The 20,393-nt window shown below is 48.9% G+C and overlaps 9 protein-coding genes across 9 annotated transcripts; 3 read left to right on the top strand and 6 right to left on the bottom strand.

The window, feature by feature from the left end:
* Positions 1–104: 104 nt before the first annotated feature.
* On the bottom strand, positions 105–2,063 carry N7455_008089 (uncharacterized protein; the record flags this gene model as incomplete). The annotated part of the gene is made up of 6 exons (XM_040955567.2): positions 105–244; positions 297–579; positions 634–809; positions 872–1,143; positions 1,230–1,566; positions 1,634–2,063. The coding sequence occupies 6 exons, from the start codon at positions 2,061–2,063 to the stop codon at positions 105–107; spliced, it is 1,638 nt and encodes a 545-aa protein (XP_040814024.2).
* A 149-nt stretch (positions 2,064–2,212) lies between these two features.
* N7455_008090 (Zn(II)2Cys6 transcription factor) lies at positions 2,213–3,439 on the bottom strand (the record flags this gene model as incomplete). The annotated part of the gene is made up of 1 exon (XM_040955621.2): positions 2,213–3,439. One exon carries the CDS (start codon positions 3,437–3,439, stop codon positions 2,213–2,215), a length of 1,227 nt encoding a protein of 408 aa, XP_040813964.1.
* Positions 3,440–4,183: 744 nt separating this feature from the next.
* Positions 4,184–5,380, bottom strand: N7455_008091 (uncharacterized protein; the record flags this gene model as incomplete). The annotated part of the gene is made up of 1 exon (XM_040955543.2): positions 4,184–5,380. The coding sequence occupies one exon, from the start codon at positions 5,378–5,380 to the stop codon at positions 4,184–4,186; it is 1,197 nt and encodes a 398-aa protein (XP_040813925.2).
* A 1,071-nt stretch (positions 5,381–6,451) lies between these two features.
* On the top strand, positions 6,452–7,135 carry N7455_008092 (SRPBCC domain-containing protein; the record flags this gene model as incomplete). Its single annotated transcript, XM_040955586.2, has 1 exon — positions 6,452–7,135. The coding sequence occupies one exon, from the start codon at positions 6,452–6,454 to the stop codon at positions 7,133–7,135; it is 684 nt and encodes a 227-aa protein (XP_040813882.2).
* A 312-nt stretch (positions 7,136–7,447) lies between these two features.
* Positions 7,448–8,638, bottom strand: N7455_008093 (protein kinase domain-containing protein; the record flags this gene model as incomplete). Its single annotated transcript, XM_040955614.2, has 1 exon — positions 7,448–8,638. The coding sequence occupies one exon, from the start codon at positions 8,636–8,638 to the stop codon at positions 7,448–7,450; it is 1,191 nt and encodes a 396-aa protein (XP_040813831.2).
* Positions 8,639–9,606: 968 nt separating this feature from the next.
* N7455_008094 (uncharacterized protein) lies at positions 9,607–11,654 on the bottom strand. The gene is made up of 2 exons (XM_040955647.2): positions 11,468–11,654; positions 9,607–11,400 (listed from the first exon to the last, which is right to left on the bottom strand). Exons 1-2 carry the CDS (start codon positions 11,595–11,597, stop codon positions 9,674–9,676), a joined length of 1,857 nt encoding a protein of 618 aa, XP_040813995.2. The 5' UTR covers positions 11,598–11,654; the 3' UTR covers positions 9,607–9,673.
* Positions 11,655–11,963: 309 nt separating this feature from the next.
* On the top strand, positions 11,964–13,690 carry N7455_008095 (putative endosome-associated ubiquitin isopeptidase (AmsH); the record flags this gene model as incomplete). Its single annotated transcript, XM_040955554.2, has 2 exons — positions 11,964–12,110; positions 12,182–13,690. The coding sequence occupies 2 exons, from the start codon at positions 11,964–11,966 to the stop codon at positions 13,688–13,690; spliced, it is 1,656 nt and encodes a 551-aa protein (XP_040813916.2).
* A 526-nt stretch (positions 13,691–14,216) lies between these two features.
* N7455_008096 (putative oxidative stress response protein Oxr1) lies at positions 14,217–15,408 on the top strand (the record flags this gene model as incomplete). Its single annotated transcript, XM_040955665.2, has 2 exons — positions 14,217–15,208; positions 15,264–15,408. The coding sequence occupies 2 exons, from the start codon at positions 14,217–14,219 to the stop codon at positions 15,406–15,408; spliced, it is 1,137 nt and encodes a 378-aa protein (XP_040813838.1).
* Positions 15,409–16,029: 621 nt separating this feature from the next.
* Positions 16,030–19,061, bottom strand: N7455_008097 (uncharacterized protein; the record flags this gene model as incomplete). The annotated part of the gene is made up of 4 exons (XM_040955688.2): positions 16,030–16,155; positions 16,205–16,307; positions 16,380–17,095; positions 17,160–19,061. 4 exons carry the CDS (start codon positions 19,059–19,061, stop codon positions 16,030–16,032), a joined length of 2,847 nt encoding a protein of 948 aa, XP_040813928.2.
* Between the last annotated feature and the right edge of the window lie 1,332 nt (positions 19,062–20,393).

A 20,393-nucleotide genomic window follows, 5' to 3' on the forward strand; every position in this document is an offset into this window, starting at 1 on the left:
CCCTGTCGTCAAAACTGACGGTAAGGACCTATGTGGAAACGTTACTAGTAGTAAACGTAACTAGTGCGAATAAGAAGCAGATGACCATGGACCTATATGTGATGTCAAAGACTTGCCCGTGGGGCAATCCTCCTTTGCATGGCTTGCTCAATCGCCTTGGCTACAGCAACACACTTCTCTTCACCAAACCGGCCGCCAACAACTTGTATGCCAACAGGCATACCTTCGACTAGATTGATATCATCTAAACACGGATCAGCATTGTCCAAAAGGGTTCCAATATTGGATGTACTCACACTGCTGCTTATTAAACTTATCACTATCATTCCTCGGAACATGGGCCAGCCATTCTTCATCCGGAATATCCTTCGTCCTTGAAGCAGTCGTCACCGGCACTGCCAACGCAGCATAGCCAAGGAAATTCCAGATACTTGTGTATCCCACATATGCACTGGACTTAACCCACGTCCACGGTTTGTATCCCACCCATGAAGTATTGGGCATGATCAATGCGTCGAGATCGGAGGATATCCATCTATCGAGATATGCCGATTCGAAATTGTATTTATCCGCATTAAGCTGCGATATATGTTAGCAGGCAGTAACCAAAGTCCTAAGACAGGGATTCCTCACCTGATGCGTCTGACTGGTAGTCAAAGTATCCTCGGGTTTACCAACGAGCATACCCTCAACAAGCGGCTCGCCGGTCTTTTCAATTTGTCGTCGACAGCCCTCGCCGCCATCAGAGAAGATTGCTTTTGCCCAGAGCTCGTACGCATAACCATGCGAGGAGGCATCCCACTCAAACACTAAGGGGTGTTAATAGATGCTTCATAGTAGCCATTGGAGAGGTTGTTTTCAGTTATCATACCATCATGTCCCGCCGCTTTCAGCGCCCCAATAACTTCACGCATAGCCCTGGCAATCGGTGGCTGAACCTTGACAACACCATCATCAACCAAGAAACCAATCCTCAATCTCTTCGCACCAGGAGAAGCCAGTTCCTTCCTCCACGCCACAGGCGCGACATGCTGATCAACCTCCCACGGCTTCGCCTCCGGCAAAACTTCCATATACCTCTCAATAGTCGTAAGACTACAGGCCATAGGCCCAGCAACGGATCTCACAATATCCTGCCCTGGGCTATACATTATCGAAATTAGCACTTTCTTCCTTCCTTGCTCTCGACAAGCTAACAAATAAAGAACAAAACAGAGAAATAAACTCACTTTCCCCTCTCATACGGATGTCTCCCCGGACTAGGCGACAATCCATAAAGTCCACACAGCGCCGCAGGAATACGAATTGAACCACCTAAGTCGGTACCAATCCCAAGCACGCTTCCGCGCGCAGCAATAAGCGATCCCTCGCCGCCAGAACTCCCACCGGAAATCAGCTCGCGGTTAAAGGGGTTGACGCATTGACCGAAGACATGGTTATAAGAATCGGACATCATCATTGATTGTGGCAGATTGGTTTTCACGTAGAGGACGGCGCCGAGACGGCGGAGTGTGCGCGCTACGGATTTATCTGCTTTTGCTGGGTTGTTGGTGAGGCCGACCCAGCCTGAATTTTGAATTTTTTTTGTCAGTATGCAGATAATTAAAAATGAGGAATGGGCAGGGTAATTTACCAATTGAAGTGTCTACTCCTTGAACGGAGAATAAATCTTTGATGGATACTGGTAATCCGTGTAGAGGGCCGATAGTTTTCCCCGTCTTAGCGAGGTAGTCGTCTAGTTCCTGTGCGACGGCAAAGGCCTCCTCGAAGAAGATCTCCGTGCAGCATGTTGTGAGTTGGTGGGCGAGGGCGGCACGTTTAGCGAAGACTTGAGTCAGTTTTAGAGATGAGAGTTCTCCGGATGAAAGCTTGCGGAGAAGGACGGCGATATCGGTCTCTTCTGTGAGAGCCAGTTCCTCTGGACTGAGAATACGACGCAGATATTCCAAAGCGTCTGGGGCGGATTCTATGGAGGGAACGGGATCTAAGCGCCATTCGGGGAGGATGAGGGAGAGCTGGTCAGCGCGCTTTTGAGCGCAACGGTCTTGGTACGAAGTAGCCATCGGGGAATTTCTATGTTTATGGTCGAACTAGAAGAGCTACAAAAATAGGAAATCGGGTTATAACAGGGCCTTTATATCTGTTCAAGGCCTATTTGGGTACTATGTAGGTAGATAAGAAGTAAGATGGGTTACCCGATTAGGAAGGCTATCTAATCGACGATAACCCCCACACCAAATATCCTCCACCTCCTCTCACATTGGGCCTCGGCGTCCGGATAACGAGGGAACTCACACGACTGGCAGTTCCGCCAGTAGTTTCGGATTATCTCGCACTGTCGTGCTGTCGAGGCACTCATCCCTGTCAAGTATGCGGGGGTAGCTAAGTGTACGTAGAACCTCGATGTAGAAGGGATGTCCGCGATAGCCTGGCAAGCTCGATCTACCATGGAGGAGACTACGGTTGAATGATATGTCGATGCGGGGGGATCGCCACCCATAGTCATTCCGGCACGACTGAACGCCATGATTGCCGCGGCCCCTCTATACACGGTCGCAGCAAGATTGCGGTCCGTTGAGTCGCCCGCATTGAGCTGTAGTATTTGGGCCATTGCTCGGGAACTGAGCTCCATTGTGCGGATTCCATCATGGTCGCGGTGTTTCGCCAGATAAACAAATAGATCGAACGTATCTGGTGGACATCCGACTGAGTCGAAGAATCCGGCAGATAAGGTTTCGCGATGCCAGTCTTCGAAGATTAATGGACTTTCTCTGACGAGGGCGCCTGTAACATCAAACCACACTAGATAGGCGAGGACATCGGCTAGACCGGCGATCTCGTCGCAGAGGTTGTCCAGATCAGCCTTATGTTGACAGTGTAGATCTAACAGGGAGCGTGCGCCTTGGAGATGGCAATGCCAGTTGCCAAAGGATCCGCAGCATACTTCAAACATGGCGAAAGTGGCGATTCCAAAGAGCGCGATTGGGTGCGCGGACTGGATAACTTGACTCAGGTTTGTCAAGGCCACCAGATGCGACTGGAGGGATTCTTTGTTGTTCGCATCTTGGATGCGCGAGCGGGCAAAGCTTAGCGTGCGTGAAATCAGTTGGATTCCTTCTTCTGGGATGTCACGGCTGCTGGATTGAAGTTGTTGGCAGAATGTGTCCAGGAGGTCGACGAAGCCGTATAGATTGATAATCGATGCTGACTTGGTGGCAACTTCAATGTGTATTTCTTCATTGGGAACTTTTGAAGTGCTTTTTGGTGATTTCGATTTCTTGTCATCTACCCATACAACCCGGTGCGGATAGTTGCATGCTTCTCCACTCTGGAGACAGGCTTGACATCGGGGTCGGTTCAGGTCACATTTGACCCCTCGGACTTTGCAGCGACCACAGTCTCGGTCATGCCGAATGCCACGGGGCTTTTTCACTTTCATGGTGTGTGAAGTGGCCTGGTTGGGAAGGCTATCAATTAGTCCTGGAGTATAGTGCGGGGGTTGCGGACACTTTCCTGATTGGGCCCATGTGGACCTCGGGAGCTCTCGTATCTTCTTTGCTTTTTCTTTTATCTTCAATCTTGTTTTCATGCCTTCCAACATCCTTTAATCCCCGAGAAAAAAAAACGAAGAGTCAGTAGTCATCTAGCAGTGAACTTGGAAAGATGGAATACTTGAATTCAATTCTGGTTGGATTCTGCGAAGGAAAGTGAGAGACAATATCATCAACTGGGAGACAGTCGAAAATAAAAAACGAGCAAGCGAAAGACCATTTTATTAACGGAAAGCCACTTCTGAATACCGAAAGGAAACGAGAGGCAATGCCACCGAGAGCCAGCTGGGAACAAAACAACGAAGGGAAACAAGACGCAAGGTCATCGACTATCTACTTGAGAAAAGCAAAATGGCCAAACGAACACAAAACCTTGCCGAAAGCAAGAACACCAAAAGGGAACGTGAAGGGGAAGGAGAGGCAGTTTACCAGGCCTCAGCTGAGAACAAAAAAAAAAGGCAACCGAAAGCAAGAATGGAATGGAAGAAAGCCACTCCCACCAAAGCGACATGGAAAAGAAGGACATATATCTATAGACCAGACCCCAGTCAAAAGAAACTTGTGTGAACAAGTGCAACAATAAAGACAGTGATACAGCTTCATGTCTTGTACAGACAACTTTCAATCATCATTCAGTGCTTGCACATATCCGGGCTCCAATTGGGAATTCGCATCATGTTTCGATAAGGTTGCTTGCCACGATCAGATTGCTTTCTGCGTTGCATCATGCGCTCACGTCGATCGCGTCTCTTGGTAGCCGAATTCGGTTGCTCTGGCTTCAGCGTCAGCGCTTCCATTGAGGTCGCTAGTTGCCGTGATCTATCGGCCTTCCTTTCTTCCGCGCGTCGACGACGCAGTATAACCTTTCGACGATGCTTTGAGATAACACGGATGGAGGATATTTGAGAAACCTTGGAATTCTTTGAAATCTTTGAAACCTTTGAGATCTTTGAGCCTGAGACCTGGGACAGACTCTTCGCTTCTGCGACACTGATGCTTGCATGCAAACTGCTTCCACGGGAGATCCTTCTTATTCGCATCCTCTTCATGTGCTCAATGGCAGCAACTGTGAGAGATCGAGTGGAGGCAACACTGCCACTTTGCATTGATACAAGGCTTTCGTTTTGTAGTGATGCAACGCGCTGGGGCTTGGGAAACGATCCAGCATCATGTGCATGTGTATAAGTGAACTCAGGCCTGCGAGCATTCCCCGAGTTGGCCACAGAAAGAGGAGGGCTGCCAACGCCGACTGCACCAAAGACCTGACGAGGAATCGAGTTCTCGATGCTCAAACGTCGCTTTAGTCCAGAAGAGTCTGGAGCAATATCCGGATACTGTGAGTTCATGTCGACCATACACATTCCAACAAAAGGGGCCTGGAGAAGTGCACCAAAAGGAGGCTGCTCCAAGAATTGGTTTGGTGGGTCATGATGGAGCACGGTAGGCAAGGAAGCTGCACCACTTCTATCGGCCTTCGGTGAGACAGGACAGTCTTTGGCCGAGGCATCATTGTCGGCCGCAACAGAAGAAGCTCCTCGTTCGGAGACGCTCTGGTGCAGTGAGTCCACACCGTGCGAGCAGTGATGACAGAGAACGTCATATTCCCCTTCTCGTGGTATGAAGGTCATTGACGCCGGGTACATTCCCATGTACATGTCAGGGGCCCAGTTGCAAATCTCCAGCCAAGAAGGCAATTCGTCAAGTGGGATCAGAGGCGTCCAGAAACCTCCGGGACGCAGGATGCAGAATCGGGGTCGAGGCCGGAGAATGAAGTTGGGAGGAAGTTGAGAGGCTTGGACAAAGACCGGAGGTGGAGTAGTATGCTGCATGTTGAAGAGACAGTAAGAAGACTAGAATGAGTGTAGTCGAACAATGAATATATAAATTAAAGAGTGTTGGATGAAAGAGTGTATGGGACGAAAAGAGGAAGAAGAGGAAGAAGAAGAAGAGGGAGGGCCGGGGGATGATGGAGTTTTGTTTATGTACAGCAGTTCTGAGGAAGGAGCAACATTATAGGAAGGAGCGGAGATGGGCCAAATGTGAATAAAAGGAAAGAGCAAAGAATCTCCCATAGCAAGGGAATTGGAGGTATAATCATACTTAATATGGCTCCAAGGTCCCATTTGGTATCAATTTGGGATGGGTTGGCCCATCTGATTTGTAGTAGACATCCTCTTGAAACGATTGGTCCTTCGATCCTGCATTCAAGCTCGTACAGCTTATGAAACTGTTTGGACGCAAAGTAGGGATAATTTCAGATATATTGGAACTAACCCTATGATTTCGTGCATCTTAGAGCTCTCCGGTATGACTGTTCAAACATGCCATAGTTTCGTGTGGGTACTGTACTGGTAGATACTTGGGAATAACTTCAGGGGCGAGGTGCTTTATCTTAAGCCCTAACATAATATTGAATCTTGTCATGACTGCCGGACAAAACGTATCGAGCTAAAAAAAAGAAACGGGAAGAGATCAAGTTCAAGGATACATCAAATCAACATATATATATACGCCGTAGTTTGTAAAGCGAATAGCGTCAAATTCCACACATCCTCCCAATGTTAGCCTTGAAATCACCATCACCTATATGTGGGGAGAAGGTTATACATACTACCTACTAAGGTAGGGCTATTTTCTCATTTGCACTCCAAGCTTCATAGGTACTTCAATCATCTTATCTATAATCTATAATCTTATCTCTTATCATATCGCATCTTATCAGCAACCTTGGAATGTATCAAAGCTTATCGGCCCGGACGCAAACGACATCCGAGCTACTACTCTGGAAGCCTAGTGTTGCACAAAACCTACTCCTCTGACTCTTATCTGCCTACCTTCCTGTCCTCCTCACCTCCCTTCCTTCTCAATCCTAAACCATCGCCACCAAATCCCCAATTATCATGGCAACCCTCACAGACCCAACCAACGCCACCCGCGCCACCCCCAGCATCCCTATCGATAAAGCAACCCTCCACATCGGCAGCTCAACCTTCATAACCGCCCCCTCTGAAGAAGTCTGGGCCGCCCTAACAAACACCTCAACCTGGCCAAGCTGGAACACCTTCGTACCACGCGTATCCATCCGCTCCCAGCCAACCCCAGACCCATCTCCATCCACCCCCGCACCGGACCCAACACCAGCATCAACAGCCACACCAACCACCCAATCAACAAGTACAAATGCAAACACCCTATCCCCAATTCTCCAAAAAGGGACAAAATTCACCTTACACGTCCGCATGGACTCAACCTCCACTAAGCCCCAGCCCGCAACAGATGTACATGTCTACGTCAGTGAATTCAGAGCGCCGAATGCGGAGACCGGTGAGGTCGGCCGTATCGTTTGGTGCGCTGACCCTGAAGCGTCGGGTTCGTTTTCGCCGTCGCTTTTGAAGGCGGAGCGCGTGCATGAGATTACTGCCGTTGAGGGTGGAACAGAAGTACGGAATTGGGAGGCGCAGGTTGGGTGGTTGGTTTATGCGGTGCGGTGGATGTACAAGGCTAAGCTGGAGGCGAATTTTGAGATGTGGGTTGCTGATTTGAAGGGATTTGTTGAGGGGGGCAGTAATGCTGGGTCTTCTTGATTAAGTCGAGTGGGTTTGTTTTGGGGTTGCTGGCGTTGGCGTTGTTTGCTTTCTACTCGCTACTCTACTTGAGAATGACTACTCTGCTCCGAACCGAACTCGCTACTATGATGTGATATTACTCTTGAGATATTACTCTTGAATGAAACACTGATATCCGTATGCCCCACCAGGTATTATTTGATTTGATAACATATTATAAAAATCCCTCCGATAATCATACACGTTCTACTGAACTCCATCTAAACAGGGTATATGGACAATGCAAATAAAAAAACAAATAACCAAAAAGATTCCAACAAATCTCCAGCATCAAGAAGACGCAAGCTCGACCCAATCCGGCGTCTTAATCCGCATCGCCGGATCCTTAACAACAGCTGGCTTGACAATCCGCTCAACGAACCCGTTCTTCGGAACCCGGCTCCCACTCATTCCGGACCTTGCGAAATCAATAATCTGATGCCCCGCCCTGGCCATCTCCAACCGCAACCGATGATTCATATTAGGATAAAGTAGCAAATCACCCGTTGCAGCGGCCAGCAGCGTAGCCGCAAGCGAGAAGACATCCGACGCAGGCGTCGGTGCGATCTCAGTTGACGTCAGCGAAGCGAGCATTTCCGGCGCCGTGAAGGGCGGCGTGAACGACGACATCGACGCGCGCGTCGTATCAACCGGCGCATCCTCGTGCGCGGGGATATCAACAGTAGCAGAGAAATCCGCGAAGAGAGGCTCGTAAGGGAAAGCGACATCATCGCTGCAGTCATCCGTATCAATGGGCCGGAGGAGGATATTGTGTGGTTTGATATCGCCGTGGACGACACCAGCGACCTGGTGCAGCCAGTTCAGGCCGGTGATTAGCTTGCGCGCGAGCTCCTGGTACGAAGCTGGGCCTTGGACTGGGTCGAACATTGTTGCTGTTACTGGTTGACGGGTGCGCGCGATCTTTGCTTGGTCTTCGATGTATGTTGCCAGGGAATTTGGGACGGCGGACATTACTAGTGCGCCTAGCTCGGCGTGGTAGCCGTGGAAGGGGACGATGTAATGTTCGTGGCCTTGGATGAAGGTGAGGCGAGTTAGGGTTGCTGCTTCGGCGCTCAGGACTGGGCGCGCATCTCGGCGCAATGGTGCTTTCACGGCTAGCACTTGCGATCTTGAGGTTGGGGAGCTTGGGGGTGTGCCTGGGAGGGTTGTTTGGGGGCGTGGCAATGAGCGCGCTTTGTATACTATGCTCCAGACGCCGCGGCCGAACTCGAAGGAGCGGTTGTTCTCGTCATGGCAGATTTCGAGGTCGTCTGTGAATTGCAGAGTGCTGACATTATCTTTGGAGATGGACGGCGTTGGCTCTGTCTTTGAGTCATGGAATGGGCTTAAAGTTGATCTTGGGGGCCGTTCCTTGGCTATGGGAGTCACGGGTGGCGTGAGACTTGATGGGACTTGTGTAGATAGTGGTGGGCTTTTGCTTTGGGCTGTCTGGAGAGACAACTGGACTGGGGGATTGGCCATAGTGTGGATGCGCAACTTCGACAGCAGGATTTGCGGGCAGATCAGGGTCTATATTCTCTCGGGGGAAGCGCCGAGACTAGTGAACTCGTTCTGATATCAGTAGCGCCACCGGGACAGTTCGCGATAGGCAATTAAGCCTCACCCACGGTTGGATCTATAATGATGATGGGGTGGCGAATGCACGTTTTTATGAGACCAATTTGGGCCTACAGGCCGTATAATATATAGACAAGAATAACTGTTGGGAAAAAGGCCATGGCTATTAAAGTAATCATAAAAAGCAAAGGAAAAAAAAATAATACCAAAACCGGCCCACTTGGTCCGGTCTCGAACATAAGCAAAATGATAGAAAAAAGATAGAGCGTGACCGTGACAGTAAAATACTACGGTGGCAGTGGAGTGCAAACGGGAAATTAAATCATCGGGATTGGGTTTCTACTTCATTTTAATTTTTTTTAAGATTAGGGTATTAGGGTTATGTATTATTTAGTTATTTACCTAACTAACTTATTTAGTTGCATTATCTATTAACTAACTAGTTATCTAGTTAACTAATTACCTAGTTACCTATGTAGTTACCTATATAACTATATAGGTAAGTTAGGGTAAATAGGACATAATACGAGGTTAATAGGGTAGACTATTACGGAGTAGAGATAACCCAAATGCATCCTATGCTAGGTACTCCGCATGCGTCTCCACGGCTGTCAACCTTTTCTATTATGTTTATGTTTATGTTTATGTTTATTTTTATTTTTAGTTTTAGTTTTTGTCTTTGCATTGATATTGATGTTCTTGTTCATGTTTATATTTGTCCTGTCTGTGACTATCTTTACTCAATGCGCTTTACTCTACATGGCTCAACGCGACATCCAATCCTTCGACCTCGTGCCCGCATGCAACCAACCACATGCAACCCTAGAATACTCCAGTCAGATTCACAATTATGTATTCCCATTCCGGGGTTCGAAAATCATACATATCCTTTTGTACAAAATACTAATATACAGAGTTATACACAGTGCCAATCCGGCCCTATTTGATCTTCGTTTTAATAAGATCATCTCCCAATTGAGCCTGGGTCAATGCCCCGCCTAGAACTCGGCTGAGCGCGATGATTGAGAGCTTCTCCGAACGCTTCTCATACTTGATCGCAATCTCTACTATGGTTTGTGCAGAAAGAGTGCGGAATCGAACACCACTCAAATCATAGTCCACATTCTCCTGGTAGGTGAATGCTGGATCCGACGTCGAACCATCCGGCAAGGGCATCGGCCCGCATCCAGGCTTGAGTCGTCTTTCGGCGAAGTGAGCAAGGCTTGGAATATCCCGCACATGATTATTGATAGGCTCTAACGGGAAAGTGGCTGCAAGGAATTCGGCGACCGGCATCTTACCACGGAAGCCCACCAAGGCTAGCAGTGAAAAATACCGATCGAGAACTGGTTGGACCATTGGGGTCGGTAGGTCAAAGACCTTCTTCAGAACGGGCGGGTTGGGGTTCGGTTCGAAATATATGACTGAGCGCTCATCCGCACTCCCGCGAGGGTAAATCTCATCCGGACTGATGCATAGGGGTTCAAAGGGTCGTCGGTAATGTAGCAGGTTGCCATCATCGACATGGTTGCAGAGTCTAGCCAAGCGGAGATCATCGATTGCATTATCATGTTTTTCCAACATGACGAAGTGAAGGCTTGCACACAAAGTGGTATAACTCGATTTGAGAGATACCATACGATCTTCCAGAGCCTTCAGACCCTCAACACTCTCTTTGGGATCCGCAGCCGCACGTGCAAATGTCCGGCCCACTTCATCAAGCTCAAGTATTATGTTGGCAACCTTTTGGCGGAAGTGACTTGCTGAATTGTCCCTGACAAGTTTTGTCAATGCTAGTCCTCGATTTCGAATTAATTCTTTGGCTTTAGGGTCTGTGGTATCGAGGGTCGAATTGATACCCAGCTTATCTGCTGCAGCGATGGCCTCGAAGAGCTTCTCGTGAAACGGGGTTTGCACCCGACGCTCATATGGTTGGCTATTTCTCCCGCGGTGAGCAATTTCTGGCACCAGCTTCACAGGAGGAAGGTTTCTGTTGGGTGGAGTGATAATTTCATTTGCTGCAGCTCTTGTAGCTACAAGCTTCCTGTTGTCGTTTATGACATCCCAGCCCTGCCATTGATGAGAGGGTTCGAATTGAGCTGGACTGGCAAGCTCTATGTTGTGCAAGCCTATGGTCTCGGCGAATACGCCAGTTCGACTGCGCTGCGTAACGGACCGGGGTAACATAAGCGAGATGTCGGCGGAGGGCATTGTGGCAAGGACTCGTACGGTTCCGTACAAATTCAGATCAGTTTGTCTTAAGCAAGTATTCATGAAGTGGAGAAACCAGCGACTGGGTTTAAAATGATCTGCCGCAGAGGCACTATCAGGCGGATTAGCCAGGACGAGGAGTGTATCATTCTTTGGGATAATCCCAGAGCTTTCTCGGTTTCCAGGGCCTTGTTCTGGAAGATGAGTCGCGAAGAAATCAGCCCAATCGGATTTCCCATATATGTGATCATCGATGAGCTTATAACATGGCTTGCTCTCAACAAGTGGCGTGAGAAGACCGCGAAAATGAATATTTGGTTCAACAAGCACATGGCGGCGTGGCTCCAGAAGTGTATTGACTTTAGATGACAAAAAGCCACCCCCAGGCCAGAGGTCCAGAATGTCTACCGGTGGGTTGTGGCGAAGGTAGGGCGATACGCGCTTGAGGACACCATCTGCAAAGTTCAAAGCGCATGAGCATATTTGTACCCATTGTGTATGAGACTGAGACTCAAGACCTACCGAGTAGCCCATCACTCACGTACTGCGGCCGTGTCTTGACTTTTCCGCGTTGTTTCATGATCACTGGGTAAAGCCTTGTCGTCTCCGGAAACCTCGCCAACGGCTTTCGTTGGGGGACGATTGTTCTCATTATTTAAGATCTGGCAAATGCCAGGAAGAATCATGAGTATAGCATGGAGGGATAGTGAGTACGAATCGAAGGAGATAGTGTGAGAGAGTGGAATTTCCTTTGCTGTTTTCTTTTTTTGCAATTTACGTTGAAGAGCGGAGAGGAGAGCGGAGAGACCAAGCTGCCCGCTCCCTCCCATCCCACCTCCCCTCACCAGGTTTATCTTCCAGGTCGCCCTAGATGCGGCTCCCACAATTGCCGCTGGCGTTTCCAGTTTTCGGAGGCTCCTACCATCTCACTATGCTATTTGAGGCTTGATCTACGCTTAAATTCATTATCTTGGCTTCCTAATCCTCCCCTACCCTTGCCTTAGCGTACCTTGTTGCCATGGCTTCCAATGCGATGGGAGCGGCCACTGGAGGTACTGCCCCTCAAAGTGTTGAGAATATTACGCGAATAGCACAGAACTACGAGTACAACTCTTCCGTTCCATTACGGTATTGGCTGAGGACCGCCGCGACGCTTCTACGTGAGGTTGGTTATACTTGTTGCCTGCACTTGGATCATGACTACTTAGGACTTGCTAACTTTTCTTCACTTGTTAGGCCCACATTTACGAACGCGAAGGACACGATGAGCAAGCCTATCTCATTCTATTTCGCCATGCTCAGTTGATCTTGGTCCACCTTTCCAAACACCCCGATACCAAAAAGAATGAGGAAGATCGCAAGGCCTTGGTCGCAGCCGAGAAAGAGGTTGAGAAAAACCTTAGCAAGCTGGAGATTCTGAGGCCACGAATCAATAAGCGGTATGAGCGTTACACTCAGTTGATGCGGGAACGCGAATCTCGGAAACAGCCCTCACAAGCCAAAACCGTCGCCGAACCACGTGAACAAGTCCCGGATCCCGCTCTTGCCGGAGTGGCAGAGCCCTTGGAAGCTGGGGAGAATCGAGATCTCGCCGTACAGTTAGCCCAATCAGAGCTTAACCGCCGAGCCACCGTCCGTGGCTCAAAGAGTCTTTCTGGGCCATCTACCGAAGAGCGGGAAGCTCGTCGCGCAGCTGGCGTATGGGGAGATTGGGACTATTCTACGAAATCAGATTCTCATACGGGCGATCATGACCTAAGTCGACGTGTTCAGAACATCAGGTCCGATTTCGATCACACAAATCAACCTTATGGCCAACGTGCCAAAGAGCCCGAGGTTCCTTCGTCGGCTACTTCTGCGTACAAGTATCCGACTGTGCCGCGCCAGAAGCCCCTGGAGCCCACTGTGTCTCCAGGCCAAATTGCCATCCTAGACAAGAATGCAGAACGGCAGGCGCCTCCAATATTGCCTCCGAAGGAGCACCTGGAGCCTAGCCGGGCATCCATTGTCGATGATCCTGCAACAGCTGCAGTGCCATCGCGGCCGGCGAAGGTATTACCAGGTCCGGCACTGCCTCAGAAGATCCAACCTTCCGAAGAACCCAGCGCCGCACGTTCAGATCTCGATCCCTCCAGTTACACCTTCAAACCCTCAGCCTATCTCGAGAATGGCACTCCCTTGCGCTCGGTATTTTTGCCAGCGAACCTCCGATCCCGCTTCTTATCCTTGGCTGCTCCTAACACCCGCGCCAACCTTGAGACATGTGGTATTCTTTGTGGTACCCTTGTTTCCAACGCGCTCTTCATATCTAAGCTGGTCATTCCCGAGCAAACAGCGACGTCTGACACCTGCGAAACGGTCAACGAATCCGCTCTTTTCGATTACTGCGACTCCGAGGATTTGATGTCACTCGGCTGGATCCACACACATCCGTCGCAGACATGTTTCATGAGCTCCCGTGATCTACACACGCATTGCGGTTACCAAGTGATGCTCCCCGAGAGTATTGCTATCGTGTGCGCTCCAAGCAAGAACCCCGATTGGGGCGTGTTCCGATTGACTGATCCTCCGGGTTTGAAGACGGTTCTGAACTGTAACCAGACTGGTCTGTTCCATCCACATGCCGAGGAGAACATCTACACTGGGGCCTTGCGACCAGGACATGTCTTCGAAGTCAGTGGGTTAGAATTTGAGACGGTGGATCTTCGTCCGGATGCCCTAAAGAACCAATTGCCTTGCGTTTGAATTCTTCGATACACACTAAGATACCATCGTCGTCTGCATTGATTTGAGCATTTGGTATGGCATTTCATATCAACAAGTTTATTCTTTTCTTCTCTAGAAGGTCCATGGAATTACCAATTATTTCAATAGCGTTGAATCTAGCTATTTGGATGTGTTTGCAATTGGAATATTTCCCGCTATAAAGACATGGGCAGTAGCTGACGTAGCTGACGTAGCTGATTATGCTTGGATCTATAGCGAAGTTCAGCCTTATTTTGACCAACATTTATCATCTCAGCAATATTTGAATTGTACTTAAAGACTATATAGCAAGGTCATTGCCACTTAAAATGCAATACTACCCCTGGAAGGGCCAAGAACTTCTTTCGTAATCATGCCATGCCTTACAAGGATATCCAGGTGTGTGACAGCTTGGCTTATTTCCCCACATAGATAACCGGCTCAACTTCCACTCCGCATTCGTCTTTCTCTACTTTGTACTCTCCAGACCTCAACATCTTTCATCAATTGATTTTGAATTGCTCGCATGTCGTCTCCACAAGAAAATATCCCCTCCGACACCCCCACCTCCATCTCCACCCCGGGATCAACATCCCAGACACCCACCGAAAAACCACCCTACCAATCCGCCGCCTCCTACTTCTCCTACCCAGTCAGCCACGTCGTCTCAGGACTCTACCGCCGCATCACAGACCCAGACATAACCAAAGAAATGCCCTCCGTCATGCCATGGTCCCGCTCCTCCTCCAACTCCGAAGTCTTCACACCGCGCCGAACAGCCTCCCCCTTCCAACCACCACCACTCACACCCCTCACCCTTGAGATCCCCAGAGGAATAGACCTCCTCCAACAACAACTCCTGACTCGCGCCCTAGCGGAAGAAATCCGCCTGCTAGTCCCACCCCGTCTCCAACTCGCCGAAACCTGGCGTCTAGCCTACAGCCTCGACCGCGACGGCGCCTCCCTCTCCACCCTCTATGAGAACTGCGCCGAGTTCTCCCACCGCAGCCCGCGGGCGGGCTACGTCCTCGTCATTCGCGATTCATCCCCCTACAGCTCTGTCTTCGGCGCTTACCTGACAGACGCCCCACACCCGGACTCGCAATTCTACGGCACGGGGGAGTGTTTCCTCTGGCGCGCAAGCGTGCTCCCCCCGCCCGCAAGTTTCCCCATACCGGACGAAGGACCACAGTCCGAGGAAGCCCTTGAGCGCGCTGGTCTCCCGCCTCCACCCTCCGCGGATACCACTACCGCTGGTCGATGGAGTACTCTCCGTAACGACAAGTCGAAACCCGCTCGGGCCGAATCGCCGGCTCATAATCTCAATATGAATATTAAGACCAACCTCGCGGCTGCGAGTGGTGGTGTCCTGGCGCCGCCGTCGCCTTCTTCGATTCATACCCCTTCGCGGAGTGGCGCGAGTACCCCTGAACGCATTCGCTTCAAGGCTTTCCCGTACAGTGGTGTTAATGATTATATGATCTTCTGTGAAACTGGATTTCTCAGTCTAGGAGGCGGGTAAGTGGTTTCTGTTGCTGGAAGGTTTATTGTTCTTGGCTAATATATGTGATAGTGATGGGCACTACGGATTGTGGCTTGACAACAGTCTGGAAAAGGGTGTCAGTGCATCCTGCCAGACTTTTGGCAATGAGCCTCTTTCTGATGAAGGCGTCAAGTTTGATGTCCTTGGAGTGGAGGTGTGGTATGTTGGTTCTTGAACAACTACATCTGCACAGCCTGGCACCTTGCACCGGATGTATAAAGCGCATGCCACTGTGTCAGGGAGGATATACGTATTGAGGGGAGATCGATTTCGATATAGACATGGCCGACAGGAGCGGACTTTGGCATTCATCGAGATAGAAGACCCGGATACCGAACGAAAATGGTCATTGGGTTCGCCTAGTTCATCTTAATGGTTTTTCGAATACCCAGACGGCGATGTGGTGCTGGCCTCTCTGCATTGTTGATTTTGTTTTGGGATTTGTCTTAATTTACTGTCTCTTCCATGCATCTCTTGCCTAATTATTTATGTGTTGTGGTGGAAAAGTTATATTATCAAGTTTGATAGAACAAATTTACACAAACAGTTCCTTGACATTGCTACTAGCTAGATACTTTTTTTTATTTTTCTGTTTTTTTTGTTTTTCCTTTGTTTTTTCCTTTGTTTTTTCCGGTTCAAAAGCACTCCCTCCATAATCACACATATCCTTCGCACATATTTGAGATTGAAACATGTTCAACCTGTAAATCACCATGATTCCCTCCGCTCATTCCTTACCATCCCCCCTTTTTTTCGGATTTTTTTTGTTTTCTATAATGTCAAACTCTCTCAATTCTCAAAGCAAAGATGGTTCTTTGATCGTAATGCCAGCTTGACTTTCTCGAATCGCTCTCGCAATAATTCCGGTTCTCATCTGTTCGGGTGTCTCACGGCCGAGCTCATAGTCAGCCCATCGCAGCTCCTATATTGAAGTCAGTGACCATTCAAATCAATAAACACGAGCTTCCTACCTCTGGCGAGAACTTTCTGTACCGCTCGTGGTAACAAATTGAGTGGTATCGATTGGTGAAAGTGCTATTATCGCGAATTTCCCTCTCCTCCCAATACCAATCCCTACCGAGTAAACAAATCATATTGGCCTCTTTTCTCATACAAGAAGAATTTAGACCAAGACCGTATACTTACCGATCGTGATCACGGGTGTCTGGTGCACGGGATGGAACAGGCCGAGTAGGGGGAGGCCAGAATGTGGTGGGTGTAAAAGTTCGAGGAAGCTGAAGTCCAGACCCAGAGAATAGACTTGGACCGGAATTTCCAGGACGTTGATTGAAGCTTTGATTGGGGTCGGCAAATGGGAAAGATACAGATGGAGCGCTCACTGTCCCACCATTGACCACACCGGGGTTCAAGCCGGATGGGCAACTGGGGCAAGGTGTGACTGAAGTCTGCATGTTGGACGCCGAAGTGTGTGGGCACGAGGGTTGATAGCCGGGTGTGCTGTTCTGGCCCTGAACTCTGGAATCCGCACATAGTACCCCGAAAGGATTGGCAGATGTACCATTGCAAATAATACCTTGTGGCACGAGGAACGACTCGTGAGATGAACAATCATGAGCCGAGCATGATCCAGTATGCTTGGTTGTTCTGATAGATGGATTTGATTCCGTTGCAAAATCGAATTGTTTCAATACTCGCAGGCTCATTTGCAACTTCTCCAAATCATCATTCAGTTCGTCTCGCCAGTTCTGTACCCCATCGCATATACCAGCGAAAAGGTCTTCGACTTGGCTATCGTCCATGTTGGCGATTGTTTCGGTTGTCAAGACGCCATTCAGAGGGCTGAGGAGGCAACTTTCAATCCCGAGAGTTGCAATGTTGTCCATGAAGATCATAAGCGCGTTCTGTTTCTGGTTAGTATATTGCGCACAGTAAGATTATAGTCCTTGGTTGGTTATCCCAACTCACGTTGTAATATGATTGGAACTGGTCGACGATGTCCGAAGCTGCGGCCTGGTTGCCTACTAACTCCACATTCTGAGTAGCCACCTTGAGCTCTTCCATGTTGAAAGCCTTGAAAGTATTGTTCAGAGTTGAAGGAAGGTTCTGTTGTAGGTTGGCGAGCAGGCGGTCATTTCTGGATTTCTGCATCCTGGCAAGGAAGCTTCGCTCAACAGGCAATGGGTGACCCCGAAGAAAGCTTCCAATCATAGGCAATGGGTGGTCTCGCTTGTGGGAAACAGTCAACTCATCTACCTTCGCCAGTAGCCTGTCTTTCATTCCATCAAGACGGGGTTGGATTAAGGTCCGCATTATCACCACGGATGTGTGTTTATCCGTAAGGTGGTCCAGGAGAAGTGACACAAAGTTCCGGGTGATCTCCCATGATTTCATCAAATGGGCTCGAGCGATTTCCCCCCAAGGCTGCGACTGGTCTCGAAATAGGTTGCCCACCACCAGGTGACTAGAACTGCCTGGAAATTCAAGTCCTCTGTCGCGGGACAATTGTTCAATCACCTCTAGTTCGAAATCGAATCGGCTCCTGTGTTCCGGCCGTCTGATCTTTGCATAAGGGTTGCAAGGGCGCGGCAACGAGAGTATCGGATTGTTGACCCCATGAATGAATTGGCGGCAGCCGTAGACCTCCATAACGTGTGCAAAACTCTCGTTCAAGTCACGAATGAGAGCGCGAAGACGTCGAGGGTCACGAGTCTTAAATTTACCCGAGGCAGCAAAGAAGTCATCTGTGTACATGCCATTCAATGCTTGTTCGGTTATGCGCTGGAAAGCACTGCTCAGATTGAAAAGAAAAACTTCTTTCTGCCGAATGGTGCGTCGAGGAACATTTAGCTTGGCCAGTGTCAATTGATTCGTCAGAATACTTTGGTTGATTTCGGAAACCAGATCTGGGAGGCTGCTTTGAACGTGATTCAAAAGAAGAGTACTGAGTCGACGCCGAAGGTTGTTGGTTCCTTTGGATTGTGTTGCCACATTTTTCCAATACCCTCGCTCGAAGAACTCCTTCTCCTTCTCGTCTCTGTCTTCGTCTGGCACATCGCGTGTCTCGTAACATCGGGTACACACCAAATGCAAGCCTAGTGGAAGTTCGGGTGTTGCTTCTTTGATAGCCTTCTGCCATAGCTTTTCCTCGTCTGACGATGCTTCGATTGTATCAAGATGGGTAACAATTCCTAAGATCCGCTGTCGCCCTCGGTCATACTTGTCAGCAAAATCGGTTATCCTTTGAGCACAAATATCGATTTTTGCCGATACCACAGGGAGAATGATGCTGCGTGCATTTAGCACGTAACTTTCGATGCGAAGACGGCCAAAGCTCTTTGCCTCATATCCACCATCGATTCCTTCCGCGAAGTACAGCCTGGGCATATCGATAAGGGTGAGGTCAGGTTGATCGGGACCAGAAACCTCAACCATGAGGACATCATCACTGAAGCCATCCTCGACAGAGGGTGCAATGAATTCGGTGGCTTGTTCAATCAGTGATACTGACTGCTCAGGACTTTTATAAACAGTGGGCACGAAAGTCTTAAGTTTCTCGAGGTCTTCGTCGCTTTTCTTCGATGGGCCAGGGCGGATGCTAACTTTGAAGCGTGGAGTTGACTGGTGGCGTAACATGATCTCTGTGACAAATCCAGTGTGGAAATCCTTCCTCACTGGAAAGTTCACACGAGAAATTGACTCGATGATAGAGCGTTTTGCGTTGGACTTGGAACCACAGATAATAATCTGCGGCAAGTCAACAAATACACCAACACCGAGACCTCTGAGGTTGTCGATGGTGTCAAGGAGGGAGACTTGGTCTGCCTGTGGCCCAGGCAGAACCTCGTCGGACTCGCCCGGAGCAGGCATGGTAAGATTTAGAGGTAACAGATAGGTAGCACGTAACAATAAAGATAAAACAACCTTTCTGTGATTGAGGGAAGGATAAAGAGAATGGGAGGATGAGAAGAAGAAAGAAAAAGAAAGAAAAAGAAAGAGAAGGGAAGGAAAGAAAAGGGAGTCTTATATTGAAGTAAACAACGGTCCCGACGGCCTGAGGCTAGCAAAACGCCAACAAACCTGCGCCCACCATCTCCACGGCGATATCACGCATGGTTTCCCATGTGCCTGTACAGAATTCTGGCTTCAGACGTTCTCTCCTTCCATAATATCACTCGCCACGCTCCTATTCCAACCCTGTACTGTCTAGGCTTAAAGAACATCAAGCTTGCTACCACTTTCGTCCTATATCGCGATAATGAATGGTACTTGATTTCATCCCGTCATGTCTAGACCTGTATTTGAGGGACTGAAATGCTCAGTGTAGATCCTGCACAATGCATCTGTGAAAGTCAACAGACTGCACAAGTCTTAGGGTAGATATTGAACAAAATAGAACATGGCTCCTAATGATATTTACCTAGTAGATGGCAAAGGCGGGTAAAGATGACACTGCTCGAATTATTATATCGCCGGACAAGAGCAGAGCAAAATGGCATGTAAGACGTGCTAACTCCATGGGGTATAATAATGATTGTTGTTCAGTTTCTTAGAGCTCTGTTTGCTTTATGTTCCTTTGTTACCCGGGCCTATATAATCGCGGACTTATGGTGCTTCTCATCAATCGACGATCATGGGTGACAGACGTCTTCTTATCACAGCCTCTATTTTTATATAGACAAGACTGTGTACCTTCACATACTTGCTCGGCGTTTGTCCTCGGTCAGGAAACCCCAAGTGTAGATTATAAATGAGTGGCTTGATACCAATATCTCACATGGGGCAATCGCATGGTGATCCTCGGCTTCTGTACATCACGACGTACAGGGGTTGTGTCTCTCCTAGCACAACCCATTCAAAAAATCAGTTGATCTTTCACATCTCACCACCACCACGGTTTCATCATTACTGTGGTATTTTCATCTTCTTTCATCGACGTTATCGTCGCTATCGTTCTCGGCACATCCAGTTGCCTGGGAATACCTTCACTTTTGTCAGTTTAGGCCACGCCTACTGGTAGGGATCTTAGTCATCCCCACTTTGACCCTTTGGTCAGGGATTATCGACATTCCATTTCGTGGATTAAGGTCCAAACCCTGGCATCGCTGCCATCTCATTTAGTCATTGTTGACTACCCCCTGCTGTCCCATCTGGTCTTAACTCCTCCCACCCGTGGTGGCCATCGCCGTCGTTTTACAATCT

This window comes from Penicillium solitum (assembly GCF_028829755.1).
Source record: "Penicillium solitum strain IBT 25940 chromosome Unknown utg000005l_segment0_segment0, whole genome shotgun sequence".
Taxonomy (NCBI): Eukaryota; Fungi; Ascomycota; class Eurotiomycetes; order Eurotiales; family Aspergillaceae; genus Penicillium; species Penicillium solitum.

Coding starts and splice junctions, on each gene's coding strand:
- N7455_008094 (XM_040955647.2), bottom strand. CDS start 11,597: ATGAGAACAATCGTCCCCCAACGAAAGCCGTTGGCGAGGTTTCCGGAG. Junction 11,401..11,467: donor CGTGAGTGATGGGCTACTCG/GTAGGTCTTGAG, acceptor TGAACTTTGCAG/ATGGTGTCCTCAAGCGCGTA.